The following is a 24,533-nucleotide window of genomic DNA, read 5'->3' on the forward strand; positions in this document are numbered from 1 at the left end:
AGTGTATTTCTTCCCGACCCTTGGATGTGTGATCTTTGGGGGATCCACAGAAGACTGTTTGCAAACACAATACTTCCTTGCTTGATAGCTGCACCCTCCTCTGTGGCCACTGTCCTGAATGAATCTCAGGACAAGAGAGGGTTTACGCTACAGAAGAGAGCGAGTAAGGTGATGCTTATGAGAGTGTAGCTCTTTCTTCTCCTTACCCATGGCATTTGATCCCAAGGTAGAATCCCAAGGTCAAGGTAGAATCTGACTGCCTTGCTTTACCACCTTCTCTGATTTTTCTGCCCTGTATCATTACTGTTTTCCAGGGTTTCCCCCCATCTCACTTCTGGTCTGGATTGTTTCATGCCTGACAGTATCAGAAAAGTTTATATTTAGGCATGTCATCAAATTTTGCTAAAAGCTGATTAAATCATGAGGGAGCATTGAGGCAGTCGTGCTTTTACAGCTGCTTCCCAAACAAGAATCACAGAAGGAAAAATGAAGAGAACCATAATGTTTCCTTCATTTCCAACAGAAAAAACTAACGGAATAACTTGGGTTTTGTGGCTGTTGTGTGATGATAATCCTGGGTAGTGAAAATGAGTAATGAATAACTATCTTAGTGATAACAGCAGTGCAACCGCATTGGACATCATTGGACCCACATAACTGGAACCCTGTGGTACCATCTCATTCTTATGTGCTCTTGATTTCATAGGTGTTGGTACATAAAAGAGGTAGAGATCAGAGGGCCATACTTCTCACTCTTTGATTCCTACTGCTGGTGCCTGTAATGAAAAGATTCTTCTTTCCAAGGGGCCAGATCCCAAAGCTTCCTTTGAAAACAATGTGAACAAGAGGTGTTTTATCTTTTTTTGAAATCTGATCATGTATCTAGATCTTGTAATACATTTTAAGCAGTGTACTGCTAAGTTGTATGCGTGTTTCTGGGGATAATGTGTAATGGAGTGGGTGAAGAAAGGTTTGTATATGTTTGAAAATCCTGGAGGTCTCAATAGCTGTCATGTTACATCATCAAAAGAAATTAGTTAACTATCCATCCCCAATTTTGTCATTGTACCTGGTTGCCAAAGAGTAGAGGGACCAAGCAAAATGAGGAACGTTAATGTATGGCTATCTAATGCTTGTGCTTCCAAAATGTGCTGCTAACAGCCAGCACCTGTCTCCAGACAGTGGTTTGGGTTTAGGTGAGGTGGATCCTGAGAAGGTGCAGGAATCAGCAGAAGGGCACGTGATGAAATTTCAAGTTAGAGGGGTGTTCAGAGCGTAGAAATTATTTGTGTAGGAAGATTTTTTTTCTCTGCTGAGAGGAGCTTCTGTGGTATCTGTAACCACAGCAGATGTTGGGTGTCTTTGATGTTGGTGCTGTGTGTTGTAGGAGCATATACCCCTGCAGCACTGAGGGAGAAATGCTGGCACTACTTTCTTGGTTTGTAGTGGCTGCAATTTGTACCTTGAAGGCCTGTGGCATGGTCTGGTCTAGCATTCTTTTATGCTGCCAGGAGATGCATGTTGTCTCTCCTCTTGTCACATTATACTTCAGGATGTTCCTTCCAGCTATTGTACTGTACTGTTATTTTCTACAGGATCTCTACTAAGCCTTGCCCTCAAGTGGAAGTTGTGTGTTTCATCGGCATGCCTAGTTCTTATCTGCTGTTTGGGCTGAAAAGGCTTTTTCTTTATAACTCTGACAACTTCAGTTCAGAAAGATGGTTTGTCTTTATGGGGTGTATGCACAACTACCTATCTCTATGTAAATCTATAAATGGGCATTGTTGTGTATATGTGATCATGCACTCAACTCCACTAAGCATAGCAGAGGTTTGGTGTGGGGTTTTTTTACAGTAAGAAGGACCAAATTTTGGAAAAACTCTGTTTCTGTGGAGGGATTTGGCCAGTCCTTGTTATTCGGATGATCTGCCCTTAAATTTGCAATACTAGTTCAAGATTCACCATAGTAATGTCAATGATAAAGTGCCCGTACCTATAAACGTGCATTTGTTAATATGACATGAATTAACAGTAATATTTTAGTAACTGTCCTAAGATGTGAGAGAGAGCAACTAGATTTTCTTGCAGGTACCCTTAGGAATGCAAGTGGCAACCACTAAGACCCATCTTCTTAACTATGACTGTTTACACCATAAAAAGAAATTCACTCTTATAATTATAGTCAGAATTACAGAAAGCTGTTGCTGCTTTAGATTATTTGATCTCTCTGGGGAAACTCCCATCAAACATAACAGCCTACATTTTTACTTTGTTAATTATAAAGCTGTGAACAAGAAAATGCAAGACAGTCTCTACTATTCTTAGTGTAATAGTAACTTACTAAAATATTACTGCCTTTATGAGTCCCAGTAGACGATCCTTCTTTGTGGGGAACCTCCCCATCACCATCCTATTGCATAAATGAGGAAATACATTCCAGATGTATTAAGCAAATAATTAACGAACATTTATCATGATCTCATGTAAATCCATGCACTTAGGTTATCTGCGGGTTGGCTTATGATTTTTTCTCCATCTACCCCATCCAAAACAGATGTTGTTTATTCTTTTGAAACATTAGCTTGTGCATTTTCTGCCAGGAAGGATAGATTACAAATATTCTCTTCTTTTGTGCTGATATGGAAGAGCAGCTGGGAGTCGTGTAGAGCAATACTTTGCTTTTGGCTGCTATTGAGGTCTTTCATAAAGATGAAAATTGTTATATTGCCATCCTATTGGAATGTTTTTTCAGAGTTCCTAAATAATGAAGGTGTTACAGGCCTTTTTATTGCTTAAAGGATCTTTTCTTAAAGATGAAAATCTTAAGATGTCAGACAGGATCCATGGAGAGGAATAATCAGTTTGTCCATCTGGATTCCCAAACAGCTGAAGATCCCTGGAAAGGATTTGAGGCTTTCTCCAGCAGTGTTTGTGCCTTACTTGTGGAAGTCAGCTTTCTTGCTTTTTACATTGCCATTCATTATTTTCAAATTGCTTGTCCATTGTGATTGTTAGAACCCAGAGTGGTAGCTTGTGTGGATATATTTTCCCAGCTCATCTTCAGAAGGCAGGAATTGCTCTGTGAGGCTTATGGTTTTCAGCAAGCATATAAAATGCAGTCCCTTTCAAGATTTTTACTTTTTTGGCTTATTCACTGTTACTTTAAAAAAAAAAAAACAACAAAGAAGGAATGAAAAGGAAAAAGGAAAAAAAAAAGGAAAAAAAAAAAGGAAGACAAAGTGTCCTAGCCTATTCAGCTGGAGATTATTGACCTGTGTCACCCCATCTGTGGACATACTAAAAACCCAGTTGGACCCAGTCATGGGCAACTGGCTCCAACTGTCCCTGCTTGAGCCAGGGGGAGTGGAACTGGAGTAGATGATCTCAAAAGGTTCCTTCCCACCTCAACCATTCTCTGATTTTGTGTCTTGCAAAGAGGTTCTTCAGAGAATTCTTTCCTTTCTGCTGTTGTGTGTGATAATTAAATCATTATGGTCCTAATCCTGCAAGGTCGCAGCAGTTAACCTTCTCAGAGCATCATCAGTTTCAGTGATACCCAGTTGCTGGGCACTTCTAATTGCAGGACTGTAGCTGAGCTGATGCCCAAAAGTAAACATTTGTTGAATTTTGAAACCACCAGGCATATGAAACCAGAGCTGCTGCAATGTGCAGCTGCTTTTTGTTGTGGCTGTCCTCCCCCAACACGCAGCTGTTGGAAGGCACTTTACTGAACAGTAAAATCAAATCTCATAAAATTAGAACCAGGATGTCTCAGGGTGCAGAGTGTTTGCCATTGGCTTCAGAAATACACCCCTTACACCATTTTGCTCTGAATTCATCAAGAAACCGTTGTCACTCAGTTGAGCTTTAAGGTAGAAGAAAACTTCTTACAAAATAAAAATTGATTAGTAATGATTTTGTGTATATATCTCGAGGATGTGCCATAGTAACTCAGTCCTTTGAAGCTTGTAAGTGCTTTCTGGATGGTCACTGAGCACCAGATGGATTTGGCTGCTATTGTTGAAATAATCAGGCCTGGCTTTTTTTTGACAGGCACCATTTAACAACGTGAGTGATAGCCTTGCACCTTTATTTCACCAGTGAAACATATGCTTCTGCTACCTTAAGGGACCACTGTAAGCTTTTGGGATACTTTTAAGTCTTTATTGATCATTTCACCTGTCTCACTTTTTATTAATCTTTTAGATCAACTTTGTAGAAGTGTTAAAGCAAATGTATCAACCATGGCAAATATATAGAAGAGCTCCCTAGTGATATTGAGGACCCAAGTGTATGTTTCTTGGCTCAGTCAAACAGTATCAAGCTTGATATCATCAGCTCTCTTCGTGTAACATAATATTATTTTTCTTCTGATCATCTCCTAGTACTTGTTCCTTTTTGGCACATACGGGCAAGCAGGGTAACTTTGCAACACATAGGAAACACAGAATTTGTACCTTCTCTTTTCAGTGGTAGCTGGGAGGAGTGGGAGGTGTTTGTATGTAGTTTCTTGGAAGTTTTTTGTCCAGTTTTTACTCTGATACTCTTTGGGGTTTTCTGGCAGTCTTCATGGTTGCAGAATACAGAGTGGTGTAAGCGCAGAGAACAGTACACTTGCATAATTATTTGCATTGCTTGAAGTGCAGTTGTGCAAATTGACCTTCCCTTCTTACCTGAACTATGTGGATTCAAAGAGAGGAAAGATGGATAGAGGCAGACTTTGCCATTTTCCTATCATAGCATGTCTGTGTGACTATGCGAATTATGAGGTCAAAAATTTGTGAGGATCAGTACATAACTGTGATTGTGTGATAATAGCTGGCAGATTTGCCAATTTAAGTGGTCTGATATAGCTGATGTAGTGATGAGTTTATCTTGAGACTAATGGTAGGAGCGGAAGACTGGGGAATAGCACACCAGTTTTTGGGTCGCTGGAAGAGGCAGGTGCATTCTGCAGACTTGGCAGATGAGTAAATCCTCAAGATATGTTTGCCACAAACAGACTAGCTGTAGGAGAACTGGCTGGTTTACCTCGGCAAGAAAGAAGTGGGATAAATTGTTCTTTTTGGAGCTTCCTACTGACCTGACTGGATAAGATTTGGCAGCTGAATTAGCTTGTTCAAGAAGTGGCCTGTGTACCTTTAGCCTTTGTGCGCTGCGTAGACATTCTTGCAGTTTCTGTGGCAGCAAAAGAGGGGGAGGAAAGGGCTGGTTGGTTCATCTGAAAGGATTGCCTAAGAGTGTTGTAAATATTGACTAAAGCTAAAACAAGGAATAAACAATGGGACTAGCAATTTTACTGAATTTAGCTTCCTCTCTGTGCTGTGATTAGGTTAATATCATCTGTGCAGTACTGCATAATGGCTGGACCCTCTGTCTGTTGAGAATTTGGAGAGTGGCAAAGTGCAGGTGCTGGTCCAAACTGTCTTCCATCTCCCTGTGTTGGGGAAGGACTTGGCACTGGCCGGTTTCTGCTTTTCTTTGTTTGTTCTATGTGCTTACAACCCTTAATTTTTTTTTTATTTCTTTAAGGGTAAAGTTTTCGAAAGCAGGTCATATGGATTTTAATAAAAATGACAGCTTGGCAGGAATTCCTATGGCTTTGTCTGGCCTGACTTTCTGGGGGTTTTTTATGAAATCTGAATTACAGTGAGTTTAATCTGATCTGAAATGTTGTTACAGGATGGTGTTGGATAGCTCAAGCAGTTGTGCAGTCAATAGATATTTATGAGCAAACCTGTGGAAACACAATACTCCTGATTCTTCTCCTACTTATGCTGAGGGAAACTAGGAATAACAGTGGTGGAGCCAATGATATACTTTTGTGTGAACGTGCATGGAAATTGGAATAAATAAGAACTGGGCCAGGTTTTTTTTTTTTCTTTTGCCATTTGGCTAATGACAGCTTAGTTCTCATCTGGTCTAAATTGGCACAGCTTCACTGATGTTGGAGGAGCTTTTATACCAATTCACACCAGCTGAGCTTGTTATGCAGTCCAGTCTGTGCAAATGTGGGATTTTTTTTTTTTCCTTTTTACCTCTCATTCTGTTTTCCATCTTGTGCTTTTGTGCTTGGTGGTCTTTTGTTCTGCCTCTCATGTGCAAGTTCCAGCTCTGGCCAATTGACTGTACATAAACTACAAGCCTGTTTCAGGGTAGAGCTTCTTTACAGGAGTCTAGAAGCCTATTAATTTTGATTCTAGGTTGCATAGAAATGTAGAGGATTTATTTTAAATCCAAAATGAGAATTTTTACTTTTTTTGTATTCTCCTATGAAAAACACAAATTAATTTTAATAGCTGAATACATTTCTGGGGAGGCAATCCCTAATTATTTCATTTTATTTCTGAGGAATTAAAAATGACTACGTACTGAAATCTGATGATGATTCTTTCATAGAGTTTGGCAGAAAAGCTTCTGTTTCTATTGTGACAACAACAAGTAGGAAGGATTTACATTCATTCAAGCATTGCTGTGCCTTAGAGCATATCCTGTCTTATCTGACATGGTGGAATTACACACATTTTCTAGAAAGAAAGCTTATGCTAACATATGTGCAAACTTCATGTGATAATTATCCAAGGACAAGTTGATTAATCTGGTTGTATTTTAATGGCTGATGACATTTTAAATTGTTCAGAAAAGCAGACAACCATGATGAAAACAGTGCTCAGAAGCTAAAAACCTCTTACAGTTATGTGCAACTGGTGCACAATACATCCTAGAACTGACAAGGAAAATGAAATTATGATGATTCTGTTGACTTTTAATATTTTAATAGCAAGTCGCTCCTGTGTAGCTATGATGATTTTATAGTATTTTGTGGTTTGCATTCTTAGAGGTATGCATATTTTGAAAGTACATTAATGAAAAAGAGATCATGAAAGGAAAGTTAGCAAGTTCTATGCTCCAGCTGAGCAGTGGTCCATCTCACTGTTCTGTCTCATGATCAGTAATACTTGCACGAGAGAAATGTGGAAAAAACCTACACTAGACAAATATGATAACCAAATATTGCATATATTTCTTTCTAGTCAGGAATGCTTTGCAGTTAGCTGACAAGGCAAAACTTGATGATGCTTACTTTCCCATATATACAGTATACTGCACAATCACAATCATGTATTTTATTAAGAGTAGCTTTTTCATGTATGGCTAAACTTGAGGTATAGAGTAAGGAAGTTTTATAGTCTCTGTGACTTCTGATAAAATGGACTATTTAAGAAATTTAAACGCATGTCCTGATTTGTTACTTGTTTTTAGTTTGTCATAAATTCCTTACAAACAGTATGAATAGGTAATTAATTAGATGAAGTAATTTAAAACTGTATAATTAAGATTCTGTTAACGCAGCATCGTTGTGTAGAATTTAATACGTTTGGAAGTTCAAAAGCTTTGAAGTTGGAGCAGAGTACAGAAACTCCAGCTGAAGTGTATTTTCATGATTCAGACATCAATTCTAGAAATCAATAATTCTGAGCTGTGTTGTTCACTGAGTTAATGATTTGGTTTCTTTGAGGAAATGACTATTATGTTTCAAATTTCATCATTTCTAAGAGAAGATTAATTGTAGTACTTCCCTAAGGCTTGATGTTTGCAAGAAAATATAAAGAACTGTGTTATAAAAATGCTTCATAAACAGGCTGCGGCTGGTTCTTGTCCTCCACTCTGCACTGCTGCATCACTGTTGAAAAATTATTATCTTTTATTGTTTAATTCCCTTTGGGTATGAGATAAGCCAGATGGTGAGATCTCCTTGTAGGGGAGTTTTCTGCTTGGCATTATCAATTTTCCAATCCCTTATTAGTAATGGAGGAGTTGCAGCACGTAATCCCCTTTGGTCTAGATGGTGTTATGTACCTGTGTGTTGATTTGATAATTCCTACTATTTCTTATATTTAACTTCAATCCAAACTCACTGCATGATACAGAAATGGCCAGCTTCCAAGTAACAAACAGTTACTTAAACATGGCATTACTAATTAGTATTTGGGTACCTTTACAGGCTTTTTTCTTACAGACTGTAATAATAAGATTATAGAAATGTCAAGGGAATTTGACCACAAAAGCATGCATTGCTTAGTCTTTTTTGATAAGGCATCTTACAAAGATCTCTAATTTGAATTTTTTTTTAAATATATGTTGGGACGTATCCTTTTGTGCTTTTTTTTTTGGTACTAGAAATCTAGCTCCTGTCAGTGATGTGAGAGTTTCAAAACTAGAACATTAATTAAATTGTAGTATCAAAGTCAAGACAGTGGCTGCTGAACAACTGAGAGGACCTGGATTTTTTGTTTGTTTTCACTAGGATCTATTTGATTTGAGTGAATGGTGATTTATATCAGGATTATGATATGAAATATTGTATTCCTGGAAGGGGCTTCTGCTTTCCAAAATATTAAAATCCATATAATTATTTGTAAATATCTAAGGAAAGAGGGCAAAAAATACTACTGAACATGATTTGCAGGGATTGCATAGATTTTATAGGATGTGAAGCTCGGCAGTTCACCATGTTAGCTAATCCAGTGTCAAGTTGAGTGTCTCATGTAACTGGGCATCTTGTATCTTTAGTAACTTGTGGGAACGCCTAAGATATCATGTTTTATTTCATTAACTGTTAGCATCCCACTGCAATATTCTTAAAGGGGTCTGTGGTTGCATGCGTGGAGTTTAGTTTTAATTTTAAAAAAATGATCCTATTGAGTGGTTAGTTGCAAGAATAAGAGTTCTTTGAATGTATCATAAATTAATCACCAGTTTGGATACCCTGTATGGCAGGACCTTGTTAGGTTTCACAATCACCTGCAGCCCAGGGATGGGCACCCAGAAATAGGGGTTACTTCTCAAAGGAGATGTTTGGAGCCCCTCTTTTTCTGATCTGTGAAGTGGAGCCATAATCCCAAGAGCTGTGTTAAATATTAACTAGTTTGTCCAGCATGCCGTGAAATGATGAAGTGCTCCATAAATGACAAGTGACATTTATAGTTCTTCTGATTGTGGTTGCATGAGGAGGATAAGCCAAAGATACTACTTAAAACGCTGCCACATAGAAAGCATGCGGTTTATCTACCCAATATTACATACTTAACCATTCACTGCAGAAAGAATTGACAGGGAGTTTGTATGAAAATTACCTCAGAGTGTTTTAGTTTAAAATGTAATCTACTGAGAAAGAATATCACACTGACATGTTGTACCTCCTTTTTTTTTTGGGGGGGTGGGGGAGGAAGAGGAGCAATGTTATGATACAGTCTTCCAGGCTCCTTTTGTTTTTTTAAGCCCACTGAAATCCTGGGTAATAGCTATAGATCATAGAGTCATAGCATCATTTAGGCTGGAAAAGACCTTTAAGATCATCGAGTCCAACCATTTTCTGCATGAAGTTTTCTGTTGAGATTAGTATATTGGGCTTTTTCCTAGCTGAAGATTTCTACTTAGCAAAGACTGAGCATGATTTTCCTGCAAAGAATTACATGTACACACACACACGCACAAAGCCACGATCACAGAATCATGTAGATCAGAGGGGACCTGCAGGAGTCTGTAGTCCAACCCCCTGATCAAAGCAAGTCCAGGAAGAACAGGTTGCCCAGGGCTTTGTTCAGTCAGGTTTTAAATCTCTCCCAAAAAAGTCTGTACCCATCCATCACTCCAGTCAAGCAAGCTGTCCCACTACATTTGTAATCCCAGTGAGGTCATGGCTCTGCAGCTGCACTTAGACTTTTAATTTCTCCCGTTTCCTTCCCATGCTGCATGCATTCGTGTTCAAATTTCTTTTGCTTTCAGGAGAGAGGCAGAGTATGCAGAGAGCTGCCCATGCCACCTTTTAAAATGGCTACAGGTTTGCTTTGTCTCCCACCAGAAGGAAGGGTGTCAAGCGTGTGGTGGTGGAGCGCAGAGCAAGTGTAATAGGATTTGGGCTGATTCAATCTTTATCCACAACTATGCTGATATATCTCATATTTACAAACACTGTTATCCAGTAAGTTCAGTGGGTTTTTGTAGATAAACGGATTATGTTTGTTCAGATATTTCTTTACAAGATGCACAGATGCGCATCAACTGCTGAAAGCTGTCCCCTCTGTGTTTTCATTTTGTTGTGTTTTCTTTTTCCATTTCCTGGGAGAGGGAGAAGGTGAGGAGGGGAATGAGTTCTTAGGATAGTTCATGCTGGAAAACCTGGTGTTATTTGCTGTAAATACGAAATATGTTAGTTGAGATAACAAGTTGAGAAACCCTCCAATAAAGTAAAATGCAAAGTAAAAAAAGAACAAACCCACCTTACTTATCCTTTCTACCTTAAAAAAAAAGACTAAAAAATGAAAATTCATGTAGCTGGAAAAGGATTAAGAAACTTCAGGTGGCTGTTTAAAAAAATATTTAAAAGGGTGTGGAAAAAGTCAAGAAAAAACAGTTTCTATTGACTTGTTATTTCTTTTTTGGAAAGGTCACTGAAAATTTACACAGTGACAAAATAACACACCAATTAGTATCTGTCCTGTAAAACTAAATGTTAATATATTTCAGATTCCCCTCTGTTGACAAGTGGGACTGATATTCAACATGGACTTCTCTAAATGAGAGCAGGGCAAAAATTACCAGACACAGTTATGAGTTTCTATAGCAATTGCTGTCAACTTTCAAACTGCAATGGAAACAAGATGTCATTAAAAACTATCTGTAGGTTTATTTTCTAGGAAGAGTCTTCTTTTAATCATATTTCTGATAGCTATAAGAGACACAATTTGATCATGACAGTAAATCTTAAAAGCACAGCAGCCCCTTACAAAAAATTCCCAGGGAACAATAGTATTTCATTAATTGTTATTACATAGGAATTATAGAATTAGGGGGCCTAACATTTCTTTTATCATTCATTTCTTTAAGTGTCAGTGTCATTACCTTTCCAAAATTAAGTTTGGTAGATGACAATAGATTAATTACCAGCTATGAAAAAGGAACATTAGTTAGAGAACTAGTGACTTTTTTGAGAAAGGAATCTCTTTAATAAGGGTTTTTAAATTGCAGTTTTTCAAATGATGAAGAGAAATTATTTTTCTTAATATATTCATTCCTCCAGAAAGAAAAGCAGATGAATAGTCTTCTCTGTTAATTCATTTAAATATTTTAACTGCAAATTAAATTACCATGTAATCAAAGCATTAGACTTTCATTTATGTTGTACATATATCAGAATATTTCCATTCATATAGTCTGTAAGGAAGATACAAAACTCACTGAGTGAAGCTCAGATCTTTCCCACTGAGCTGCTGTGATACCCACCCACCCCCACCCACCCCCAGTTACACACCTGAGCACGTCTCCTTCTCCGCCAAGACAGTGGTCTGTCTGCTGCGTCCCTGCCCTGTGCATGGAACAAGGTGGTGTTTGGTGAGGAAGGAACTTTTCCCTACTTTACTGAAGTCTGTGTGTTTTTTTGTTTTTTTTTTTTCTCTGTTCTCCTCAGTGGGCTTCAGATTATATATTCCTGTAGTTTTCAGTCAACTTCTAGTCAAGTCTGTACCCATCTTTAGCCCACCTTATTTGTAGTTTTGACTGCTCATTGAAGGAGGCACATTCCAGGAGAGGGAAAAAAAAGCATACGAGAGGTACATACCTGTGTTCAGTAAATAGTGCTATCTCAGAGGCTGTGCCTGTGAGTAAGATAGAGCACTCCTTGGATGAAGGGTTCAGACACATTTATCCACAGGAGTTTGTTTAGCTCTGGCATCCTCTGGAAACTCAGTGCGGGCTCAGTGGTGCCATGACTTGCTGTCAGCTGAACTCGTCCAGTGTACACCGTGAGCTGGGCATGGGCTGAGTCAAGCTCTGCAGTTCAGTCCAGGGCTGTAGGCATCCATCAGCACCTTTCCAGGATGCAGGAGGCTCGCTCCCTTGAAACCTCCAAGCTGCATCCCAGCAAGAGAGAGAGAGAAACCTTCTTCGTTAGAAAGCCAGAATCTTGGGGGGAGCAGGAGCAGTTTAGGAGGCAAAGGACATTGCTAAGGTTACTTCTGTGAAGGACCACTGTCTCATTCAGTTTCCAGGATGATCATTCCTCTGTGCATGAATTGGGACTGCTGGGTGGAGGGCTGCTATTGCAAGCTTCTGCCTCACTAAAGCAGTAGTTGGAAAGCATGAAATGGGTGCCTTTAATGACAGCTGGGAAGGACGGTCTGTGAGAGTGAACACTGCTCTGCCTTCTCTTCCTTCCTGAGCAAAAAAGTTCCTAGTTGAGTGTAGGACCATCTCCTATCTCAAACTTTTCGCATGTGGCCACTAACTGTGCTTTTTGTTGTCTCAGTGCTGACTTTAGACCCTGGGATCTGACTGGCAGAAGTGTTGAGTGGTCACAGCTGCAGCTGTAGTAATAGGGACCTGTACTTTGAAATATTAAACACCATGTAATGCTTGGTGCTCAGAAACATCAGGTCCCAGGTATCTCAGATTGAGAGCAAAACTAATAGTTGCTTTTGATGTTAAAGTCTCTGTGCCCAAGTTCCCAGCCTGCAATACAGGAGACAGCAATTCTTCCTCAACTCACTGAGACGTGGAAGAAGAAAAAAAAAGTCCTTAATCTTTTTCAGTGAGTTAAATATTGTGGAACTGAAACTTCATTGGGAGGCTCATAAATGAAAGAATGTGTATTCAGGGCTCTGCTTGAATATTACTCAGCGCGTAAGGTACCTTGGGTGTACGTTCAGCAGTGCAAGAAACGCAAGGAGGGATCATTAACTGTTGCCTCTTCTCTGTGCTGAACAGAACAAAGTCTTGTGGAAAGTTTAATACTTGTTTGTCTCATTGAAGGCAGCATCGTAATGTATTTCTGAGATGAGAGCATCTTAGTGTTCCTTAGGCAACCTTAATTCTAGCATTTCAGAATATCTGAATGTGTCATTGAAACACCGAGTGTTGTATTAAGGCTTACTTTTGTGGGCCATTTCCTCGTTGTTTTAAATTGAAAACTGAAAAATTGAGGTATTCTGTTGTATATCATCACCTTCTTATGAGTCATCAGTGTAATATAATTACAAGCTTTGTAGAGTAATTCTGTGTGTATATACCTCTATAATTATTACACATACAAAATATTAGATATAATTGAGAGTTTATATGAACACAGTGGGAGAATCATGATTTTTTTCAAGCAGCTGTGGAAGTTGGAGTGCTTTTTGTGGCAGTCTTTGCCTTCTTTGAATATCTTTTCTGAGGAGATTCTCTCCTCCTTCAAAGGTAAATAAAACTGTTGTGTTTTGTGCTGTTGGTCCCTGGGTAAGGGAGAAAACTGTTCTATACAATGCACATACCTAGGGAGATCCCTAGGAGGAAGGTAGTTACGGGGTTATCCTGCAGCCCATCTTTTTGCAATGAGTATTCCCTTCATTTCTGGCTGTTAGCAGTATAACTCTGCTCACCAGCTGTAAGTCCAGTAATACATCGAGAGGTTGTCTGTGGGATGCTAATGTGTTTACATAAGCACATATGTACAGCACCAGCTGGACATCATCAGTGTAACAGTAACTTAGTGCACCACATAATCCAGTGTAACACACACCTTGTGAGTCGGTGTCAGTCCCCAGCCCACTATAGGAGAGGTTGGCCAGTGTAGGTGTGCTGTAGGTGTACTTCATACCAGCAGAACCAACTTCTTGCTGCTGGAATTGTGCTGACGCTGACCTTTCACCGTTACATCGTCAAGGGCAGTCACTTCCAGCTTGCCGAAGAAAAACAAGTTTTACCAGTTCACTCTGTTGGGGACACATTGCTGTTGTCTAATAAGGTAATATTTTGGTTTTTGTTTTAGTAAAGCACGTACTTCCCTGGATGCCCATCGTACCTGGGATAATGGCCTTGCATGTAAAATGGGACATTTTGCTATTGATATACTTTGTTAGGAGATGTCATTAGAGATAGACAGCATAAAAGGGGATTTAAAAGTGTACATTGAAAGACTACATATAAACTTAATTTTGAACTTATAAAATAGCAGCGATATCTTGCCAAGATATTAGCCCCTAAGGGAAAAGCAAGTTCATGTAGTTTCTTTTCCTTTTATATTGATTTCATTTATTGTAGGGTTGTTGTAGTCATGCCATTTTGCTAGAAAGAATTGTAGAGCATAATCTGTTTCACTTGTATATTTTATTGCTTCTGCGTCTGTTTCCATCATCTGTCACGTGCCTTGTCAGCTGCACGGCAAGAGTAGGCAAGTAGCCTCTGCAAAATGGTGCTTCCACAAATTATTTCAAGGACTTCAAGCAAAACCTCTCCTTGTGTCTTTTCCTAAGCTTTTCTTGTATAGTTTATATAGGACTTCACAATGTTATACTTCTTCCAACTGCAGTAGTGTAGAAGCTGCTGACTCTGTATTCTGTGAAATTCCTTCAACCACTTTATGCCAAATTGTAATACGATTTGTCACTTTTTAAGAAATCATTATTTTTTAGAAATAAATATGCTGCCAGAACTCAGGGATTTCATATGAATTACAAAGTAGAGGAAGAAGAGTTAATTTGAACTTTAAGGAATAATTACTTAATCTTCAATATTTTATTGTCACCTGCTTCATATGGAGATGGTGGGTTAATTTTAAAATTAGTCTTTAATTAAATGTTCTACTCATAAGCAAGAAGAACATGGAGGTCTGGCCGTGGTCCTGTAGTATTACTGGGGAATAAGAAGAGTTGCAATAAATGAAATAAATTATAAATTGAAAAAAAAGGTGGCTATAGGCACTTTGTGCAATGCGGGAAGAGGGAGATAAGGAGAGGAGAGTACTCAAAATGTAATTTCCATTGTATTTGTGTCATATGAGTTCCTAAATCATGAAAGAGGTTGCTAGAAATGATGAAACTAATTAAAAGAAATCTGAGAAAGAAATCCAAACCAGAAATTAATGTGTGGTGATGACCCTGAGATGAAAGATTTTTGTTCTCTTCCTTGTAATTTTACAGGAATGCTTATTTCATGATAAAAATCAAAGCTGAAATGGGCACATAGGGTCAAATTCATCTAATCTGATTTACCTGTCTAAAAGTTAAGTTTTGACTGTACGTATTTATGATAGAGCAAAGAATTATTTGTGATTCTCTCTGCCCATTTACAGTAGAGCTGAAGGGACTGGTTTAGACCAGATCCCTAGCAATGTATAGTGATTAAGTAGCCAACGGTGTCCCCCAGAAGTAGGCTTCTGCTCAGCATCTTCTTGCAGATATCTCTGCTTCCACTTGGAAGCCTCCCCAAATCCAAAGAGAATACGTTAACAGCCTTCAGGCATGATTTCAAAAGATGAACTGAGTAGGAGGGAGAACTCTTTTGCCTTGAGTATGACCCATCAGTTCCTGCGCCAGAAGAGTGCTGGGCATGGCAGTGCCATTCCAGTGTCACTGAGCCGGCATGGGGTTAGGCACAGCTTAAGTCCTTTCCCAGGTGATGCAGTTCAGAGGGTTGTGGCTGCATAAAAGTCAAGCAGTGCACTACACACTAAAGAAACTCACTTGTAAGTTCTGGTTTTGCTTCACCTTGGTGTTCCTGGGAACATGGGCATGAGAGAAGAAAGATAGGAGATTTTAGGCCAAGGCAGAATAACAAGTCATGCCTCCCTCTGCCTTTTCCTGAGGCACAGAATTGAGTTTTCTGAGGTATCCACTAATGCTACAGCTGTATACTGTAGCATTAGTGGACAAAATGTACATCTCTTGTGTACAAAATGTACCAGGAGACTAGGTGAGCATCCATAGGTATATTACAGGTGCAGATAAATATATTTGCAGGTGTCCAGATAGACAAATGCCAACTGGAAATACTATACTCGGGAACAATGTAGAGAGCAATGCAAGAGGGACTTTTTGTGACATTGTCTGCGAATCCTGCTTGGTAGTGTCTGATGTCATATAGTACTTACTTCCTGTAATTATATATTTAAAACACACCCATGTCTCTGAATAGCGTGAGACCTGTTGACAGAAATAATTTTTCCCAGGAAAGTGCAATGGTCGAATTTTTTCGGCTGGAAGATCAATAAGCAGGCATGGCTTGAGAGGCCAGTCACACTTTGAAGAGCCCTTTGTGAGCGAAAGTGAGAAATGTCCTTCCAATTATTGTAGCACAGGACTGGTGGAGTAGTTTTCTAGTAAGAAGAAAGAAAAACTGGCAGTAGTGCTTCTGAACAAAGATTTTTCCAGCCTGTGCTATATGACAATACCTTTGGGTACACTTGGACCTTTCATGTTGTGATTTTTTGAAACAAATTAATTGTGTGTACCTGGAACCTTGTCAGAGAACTTCAATAGAACACTGTAGTGGCATTATGTTGGAGTCCATTGTATTGGAGTATATATGTTACACTTCAGTAAGAAATCTTTTTATAGCTTTACCATCAGAATGCTGAACTACTATTGATGGAAAGATTTGGAAATGTAATATTTTACATTTATTATGTGTCTCACCCAAATCATTCTAGGAAAGGAACAACTCTTATCCCAATCCCAGTTATAAGGCAAGAGATGCCTACGTGATCATGAGGCTTTTCATGAGTTTCTTCCAAAGAACGAGTTTGTGGCAGAAAAGTGTAGTTGTCAAATAATGAACCTTATCTGTCTATTATTTTTATATACTGCAAAGCCAAGGAACCCCAGTCATGAACCCAAGGCTTCTTTATAGTAGGTGCTGTAGAAACACAAAATGGGGTGTCAATCCCTGCCCGTAAAGTTGAATTTACTGTGCAGTGTCAGGCTTTCAGAGTAACCATGAGACTGTGCTGCTATCAGCTGTGTTCTGGCTGCTCTGATTTTTGAGCAGGAATATCAAGTAGATGCTAATAGCATCCCATGCTATGATACATAAACTGCTGCCTCTGTATTTGTTGAGGATGTCTTAATCTCTTGAAAATTGTATCATATTGTGATGGTCTTTGTGTTCTTGTTCCCTGCACTGCCTGCTGTTCTTGAAGACAAGACAATATTGTAAGACACTAAACAGTCAACTGTGGTATTGGTGAAATTTTGCCCCAATGTCTAGGGACATTTAACAGTATTAAAATATATTAAAGAACCCAAACCCTCAAAATCCAACTTTGCCTGAATGAACAAAACATTACAAAAGGAATCGGAATTTGCTTTTACATACGCAGAACAAACAGAGCACTGCTGAAGCCCACAGGCAGAGCCAGGGGAAGTAGACCCAAGGATTCATTTCATTTTTTGCTCTGGGACATAAGTTTGGACAGCAAGTTGCACTGTCCTCCATGGAGAATGTCCAGTCTTGAGGTATCTAGGGGTGAAGGAAAAAAACATCAAAAACTAAGCAAGCCATTTATTCAGATATGTAGGCTGAAGTACAAAGAAAAAGGAAGACTGTATACCATAAAAGCATAGTATCTTGTATTGCACTTGGGACTTAAGTGGATACTTTATACTCTATAATTTGAAAACTTGAATGTTATTGCAGCATATGGTTGTGAACTTTGAAAAAATACCTGAAGTTTTAAGTAAGATTCTGTTTAATGGTGGTTTTGTCATTGATTTTGTTGTGAATGCTTGGGAGGGCTTGTGGGAATGGGAGGAGTGGACTCGGCAAAGATAGGAAGATTGAAAGGAGCAGGGGAGGAAGGCTTTGGAATTCATAACTTCAGAAGCAGAAAGATAAAAGAATTGGAGACTAACAGTATCAGTCTGAGGTGGGAAAAAATAGGGAAAGTTCCTTGTTGTTTTGGTTTGCTCTTTCCTCTTCTTGCTAATCTACTTTTCCTGTCCTCTTCTGCTCTGGTCATCCATTTCTCCCTATCAGAAACGTTTTCCTCCCAGCTTTTTGGCTTGGTGAAATATTGGTAAAATGGTAGAATGTATGTTAATTACATATTAGAAGAAAGTTGAATCTGGCGAATGGCTTCCCTGGGTAGACATTTTTAAAATAGGCTGTTCCTTTAATATGTACCCAGCTGTTTTGATTATGGAACAAAAATAAACATACATATTAAAAACTCAATCAAAGCCTTTAAAGTTCTTTTGCTTAGTTTTCAAGTGGAGCAAACAGAACAGATCATCCTGACCCAGGAGACAGAGCTGTGGTCTCGAAGTGACTATTATTGTTAGGAAATTATTCCACATATGAGATTTAGAAAGATAAGTTCTTTTTCCACAGAATAGGCATAATTGAATGTTTACTTCTTTTCTTGAGTTCTTGAGGAGTGTCTTACTTAGCATGCATAGTCTGAAAGCCAAGTCCTTATTTTAGGAGGTAATTTAAACTGAATTGCACATGGGAGCCTGAATGCATCAATTTAACAGAGTTAGAGAATAATATGACAGTTTTGATTTTTGCTTTTGCTGAAGAGAGCAGTTCAGGAGGAAACTTCAGTAAGCCTTCTGGCCTCAGTTCCTTGATGTCCCAGCCACCTGACCTTGTGCTTTGAGAAGCTCTTCTGTATTAGACTGATACCTTAGTATTTTTTTTTTCATGTAAAACCACCAACTCCCAACATTTGGAGTTTTATCTGAAGTAGGAAATAATTTTAAATGGCTTTTTTTAACATGGGTAAACATGGTTTACCTCATTGCGGTGGCCCTCATGTAGAATATGTATTCCTGGTCTTTAGTGATAAGTAAATACTTATTTTGCAGAAGCTGTTTTTCAAAGCCTTGTTCCTAAGATGTCCATTAATCACACAGAGTTCAAATGTGGGCATAAGTCTTTGTTTCAGGATTTTCTGATGTTTTATGTCAAGTCCTATGTTCATTATGTCTATAACTTACTTTCTACACATTTTAGAGCACTGCTTGTTTTTTAAAACATGATGTCTAGTCTGTGTATCCTTGAGAATCTGTTCACCCCTCTTCCTACCATTTTAGTTCCTGAATTTGCTCCATTAACAGCCATGGTTTGGACTGAAAGCAGGAGATCAAATGCGTGTCTTTGATTCTGGAACTCATTCCAGCTTTCAGCTACACACTCTTCGCGTATGTTCATTTTCGGGTATTTTGTGAAGAACACCTTGTATGCAGGCTGTTGTATCCTCCTGACTTTGCCTCAATCCAAGATCAAAATTTAATTTCTTTCACTTCTCAGTAACTGCTGAGTATAACAATTTGAAGACCCAATTTAGGCTCTATTGAAAGAAAGATTTCTTTATTGGCAGTTTTTCAGGAGTAGCGAAAATTGTTAAATAAAAGCCAGCATAGATATAAAAATAAGTGTGACTGAAGTGTATAACAAAGTTTTGGCAACCTGTTCCTAATACTACGCTGCAAAATATGTCTTAAAAATCTTGTACAGTGCAAAATGTCTTGCCTCACGCTCCTTAAGAAGGTAAATGTTTCTGTCTGTGGGTATTTCTGAGGATTTAGTGGGAATCCGTGAGTTCTAGAAGGTCATTATATATGCCCCAGTGAGTAATTATGAAGTTTCGCATCCTGGCTGATAAAGTTTAGCTTCAGTTTAACATGTTATGGAGACTGGCTTGATTGGTCTACATTTAACTATAAACTGATTCATCTGGCCTGGAAGCTTAAGAGCAGGACAGACAGATATGACTTCTCAAGGAAGATAAGGATTCTTGAGCTCCCCTGTAAGACTCAGCTGCAGTGATGCAACCTTCTCCCAAAGTCAGATTGGACTGTCTCAGCCCCCAGTGTGGGAAGCCAGTCAAACCATTTTATCTTTTCCTTTTCTATCTTTGGCTACCTGACATCCAAATCTTCCAGCAATTTTCTCTTGGTGGGTAGTCAAGTTTTTCACGTGAGGCAGCAGGAGCATGGCAGCATGCAAACCTTTGAGGGCCAGTTGGGGAAAGCTTGTGTGTCAGGAAAGCTTTATGCATTGGTCTGTGTTATTTCAAGCAGCGCTGCTATGATTGCCTCACCAGGTCCCTGGAATCTGCCACTTTGGCCAGGTCTACTTGTCAGAACCTCAACCTGGGATTTTTGCCACATTTAAAGCTATTCTGTGTTCGTTCTTTCTATCATATTGACTCACATTCACTTGAATTCTTTGCATACTACTTGCCAAAATTCAGTGTATTTAAACATATATGTGCTGTGAAAAGCTTCGGGTTGCTCTTACTCAACCGAGTAGTTAGCTGCACATTTAACTTTTAAGCCTTCTTGTAATTTCCAGTCAGAAATAAGTTTAGGAGTGTGCCTTAGTCTTGTTGAGTTCCCCAGAGTAATTCTTCAGATGCTTTAAGTCAATCATATCTTTAGATGATGCATTGACTTGGAGCTTTACAAAAAGGCAGTTGGAGAAGAGGTCAGAAAAGAAATGAATGAAGATGTGGACTGCAGTGATGATTTGCCAGTGCTGATTTGAGGAGGAAGTCTAGTTATCTGTGTTTTCCTTCTTCTTTTCTTCCTGACAACCCCACCCCCCAAGTAGAGGGAATTCTGATATGGCTTTGAGTGCAGATGCTTGAGAAGTTTGTGGTCTAAAGGATGATAATTTTACAAGGATCATCCAAAAGACCAGTTCTGTGACTGTGTTTATTCATAGCTGAATGACAACGCTCTGAGTTCCTAGGCAGAGAGCTGGGTGAATAAAAAAGTGTGATGTCCTTAACAAAAAAAAAAAAAAAAAAGCGGATATAAATCAAGGCATTCATTGCAGAATTAAAATGCATAACAAATCAGTTAGGTATAAATATTGTACACTAACCTCAAAGTGTGAGCAGAGTCGCAACAAAAACCATTCTTATATTATTCTTATATTATTCTTATATCAAAATAATAAAAAAAGCACAAATCTTAAGTGTAAAGCTCTGCCTATCAGAACATACACCCATGCTGGTGATCTTCTACCATGTCCATTTTTTTTTCCCGTCTGATCTACCAGTAATCATCAGTAATGTGGGGAAGGAGGATCATCATCCCCTATCATGTATACTTAAACAAGCATCAGTGAATTAATTAACACTGATGCTGTCACAAATAAAACCTTGTGGATCCTGCCAACTACGCAAAATTGTCAGGAGTACAACCTTGTGGGTATGGCCAACTACACCAATTTGCTGCAAATGATTTGTTGCATGGCTTTGGTTAGCAATTTAAGATTTATTAATATTTGAGATACATCATGGTATTAGGATGTATAATTTTTAAAAGCATCAGCCAATTTAAAACAGCAGTTTGATGGAATTTTTTACAATCAACATAGCGACTTAGTTAAAGATTCGAAAATGGCAAGGTTCACTCTATTACTTATGTAGAAGAAATGCACAAAGGAAAAATTCAGTTATGCTCAAGTTAGTGATTCACAGGGGATCATGGATGCAGGGGATAAGGCAGACCCTCCTGTTGAGTTACGAGGTTCAGAATAGACCCCCTTGCTATCTAAAATCCTTTCAGAGAAGTTTAGGTGCGGCTAGGTCCAATCTTAGTCTCGGGCTTGGTCAACAGTTTATGTGAATAGGGATTTTTTTTTTTTTTCCCCAAATTGCACACACACCCACCCTGAGGTTAATTGTGAATAAAATTCCCCTTTTCATGAGTTTCATAAATTACTCACATTTTATGTTCTGGCATTCATCAGCACATGGCTGGTGAACCTTGTGAAATCAGGCCTTTGAGTCCTCACAAAATTGTCAGCAGATTATCTTTCAATCCTCATGAAATCTACCCTGAGAGGCATCCCAGCCCAGGGGGAGATACAGGGTCACACAGCCCACTGTGGCCCCAGAGAGCTCAAAAGGTCTCTCTCTTGGATTGCTAGTTATAGGATTGAGATGATTGGCTTTGGTCAATATTTTACATTCTGGCCACAATTCTGGTAGGCGAGTCAGGGAGCAGAAGGCCCAGGTGTGAACAGAGACTGCCTGGTGCCCAAGTCGTCATGACCAAGATAATAGCAAGATAGGTTTTATCCTGGGATCTCAGGGTGGTCGTGATGTACCATTCAGGCAGCAGATGGATAGAGATTGCTGGGCACCCAAGTTGTCATGACCAAGGTAATAGCAAGATAGGGCTTATCCTGGGATCTCAGAGGGGCCCACCTGGGGTGGTGGGGGGGGGCTGCACCACCACACATGTTAACCTGGCATGTTTAGGTTTCAGGTTTAATGCCTATGAGATTAAGCAGTGGCCATTTAAGAACCCTCATAGATATTGCTCCAGGTGCTCAACTTTACCTCTGGAGGAGGGGGTGGATTGTGTTAATCAGTCTACAGAAATGTCCATATGTATATGAAAGTCTGGCACTTCTGAAATGGAGTTTTGCTATTGAGGCAGGAGTTGATCTAAGAAAGACAAGCTGGAAGTTTGGGGAAGCAGCATCATTGCAATGGATTATATTCACTTCTTCATAGCCATAAAAATATAATTACTTTTATATACTGGAGTATGGAGAGAAATAATATTTTCTCCTTGAAACAGTTTATAGTTTACAGTTAAAGTTGAAGCTCAAAATCTTTCCCAAACATAGATTTCAATACATTCTGTGTAGTCACTTTCCTTTCTCCAAAAATAACTCAATCAACAGCAGCAAATCATGCAGTTCTTCATGTAATGTAGCATGGATTGTAGGTTTCCAAGGTCAGATTAACGCAAAGTCTGTTGGTTGGTCTAAGCATACTAGTTTGAGCAGCTCTGCCATGAGGTACCTTTTGAGTTCACACCAGTCCTCTATTTCTCAGGACTTCCACAATTCAGTTGATAAACTGCTTTCAAAAGTCAGAAAGCGCAAAATCCTGCCTGTGAGCAGACAAGAAGGGACAAGGCAAAATATCCATACTCCTCTCAGGAATACTGTTACAAAGTTGACCAAATTCCTGTGGCAGTGCAGTACTGCTGAGGTAGCAGATAAGGCACGGATGGGTTCTGCCGGGGACTTAGTATTCCAGGTAAATAGGTAGGTTCAAATTAATGAAAAGAATCAAAGTGATGACTGTGTCTCTTTCCCCAGGCTTGTTATGCTTGCCTCTATTGACTCTGGACTGTCTTATCCTCCACATTGAGTGTGACAGCATACCTCAGGATGTCATCAGCTCCCAAATAACAGGAGTCTTCTTTCTGGTAACAGAGACAGGGGGCAGAAAGAAGGCTCTTGCCTCCAGACTCCTGCATGATAGTGGGGAAGCTGTCAAGTTCAAAGTTTCCAAAAACTTAGAGTTTAAATTAATACTGGGGGAGGTAGGTATGACCTTGGTCTAGCTGGATAGGTGTGAGATATACAGTGATGTTACATGACTCAGGGGCACGCTGCCAATGCTGATGGTGAAGAGTCAAGTGTCACACATGCACGCATCCTTTCAGCATAAATGTGTTTATTTAGGCATTTATTTAAGTTTGAAAAAGCTCTGCGCCTTTTCCAGAGCTGCTGGACTCTTAGCTTATTTCAAGATCAGTAGGATAATGGCTACACACAGAATTGGTTCCTGGTATTGAAAAAAATCCCTGTTTAATGGCTCGGTGCTCCTGCTCTGTAAATGAAGGAAGGGATGAATATTTACTTTCCTGACAGAAATGTTGCATCATCTGTACAGCTCTACTCTATTAAATATTCTTGTCTTTTCATATTTAGTGCTGCATAAGAGACTTGTGTATGTGGGAGCAGTGGCACGTCCCAGGGGCAGCAGCCTGGGAGTTCTATAGTTGGAGGTGTGATGCTAATGCAACAGCGCCTCACATCCCATTGCTCTGTTTCTTCTAGATGCCTCTAAAGAGGCAATTTTGATCCTCTCAGATGTTGGTAATGATGTTAATGCTGCGTGGGCTTGGCCTGGTCTGTCAGCCCGAGTGAAATATTCTGAACAGGAAATTCATGTTTACGTGCCTTAGAACACACAACTGAGTCAGGTGTGAAGTGCTCAGCTCTCAGGATAGTAAAGGGAAGTGGTGTATAGCCTTATGCAACATTTCTCAAAGTCTGTCTGAAACTTTGGACACAAATTGCCAAGGGTGTGGCCTTATTTTATTACCACTTTTGGTTCCTGGACTCAGTGATATGTGCAGTCTTGCTGCAGTTTTTGTTGGAAGTAGAATCTGTCCTGTAGCCTTTAGATCTTTCATTTGGCAATTACTTGTAGGCTTTTTTGTCTTGCTACTTCACTTTTTTTTTTAACTTGGTAAACAGGTGAACATTTTATCAGCAGTTTTTCATGTTGTGAACTTAAGCTCTTGAATTTTTATTTTGTTTGTTTGTTTATTGCAGCTGGTGCACAGGATAAAATTGGCTGGGCATTTGGCTTGGGTTTGGAGAGGCTGGCCATGATTCTGTACGATATCCCTGATATCCGACTGTTCTGGAGTGAAGATGAGCGCTTCTCGAAGCAGTTTATTGTACCTCACATTTGGCAAAAAATAAAATTCCAGGTAAAATAATATGTATATGATAATAATTTTCCGACAGTAAGAAGTGTGTATAGCCCTAGAGAATATCACATAATTGAAATTCTGTGCCATTAACAGATTAGGTTTTAAAGCAACAGCTTTCCAGTTATCATGGTTCTCTGATATACTGCAATAAAATCCAGCTTTTGATGATAACATTTTTTCCAGCCAGATAATGTTGTCAGTTGCTGCTGATACTCAGTGAATAACTCTCTT

At 39.2% G+C, this 24,533-nt stretch overlaps 1 protein-coding gene across 8 annotated transcripts in view; it reads left to right on the forward strand.

Moving 5' to 3' along the window:
* FARS2 (phenylalanyl-tRNA synthetase 2, mitochondrial) overlaps positions 1-24,533 on the forward strand; it is a 252,560-nt gene that overhangs the window by 125,235 nt on the left and 102,792 nt on the right. For all 8 annotated transcript variants that reach the window (XM_064443541.1, XM_064443539.1, XM_064443536.1 and 5 more), the window contains one exon: positions 24,139-24,299. In XM_064443541.1, the coding sequence (XP_064299611.1) occupies positions 24,139-24,299 (161 nt within the window). The remainder of the gene's footprint in view (positions 1-24,138; positions 24,300-24,533) is intronic.

Source organism: Phalacrocorax carbo, chromosome 2 (assembly GCF_963921805.1).
Source record: "Phalacrocorax carbo chromosome 2, bPhaCar2.1, whole genome shotgun sequence".
Taxonomy (NCBI): Eukaryota; Metazoa; Chordata; class Aves; order Suliformes; family Phalacrocoracidae; genus Phalacrocorax; species Phalacrocorax carbo.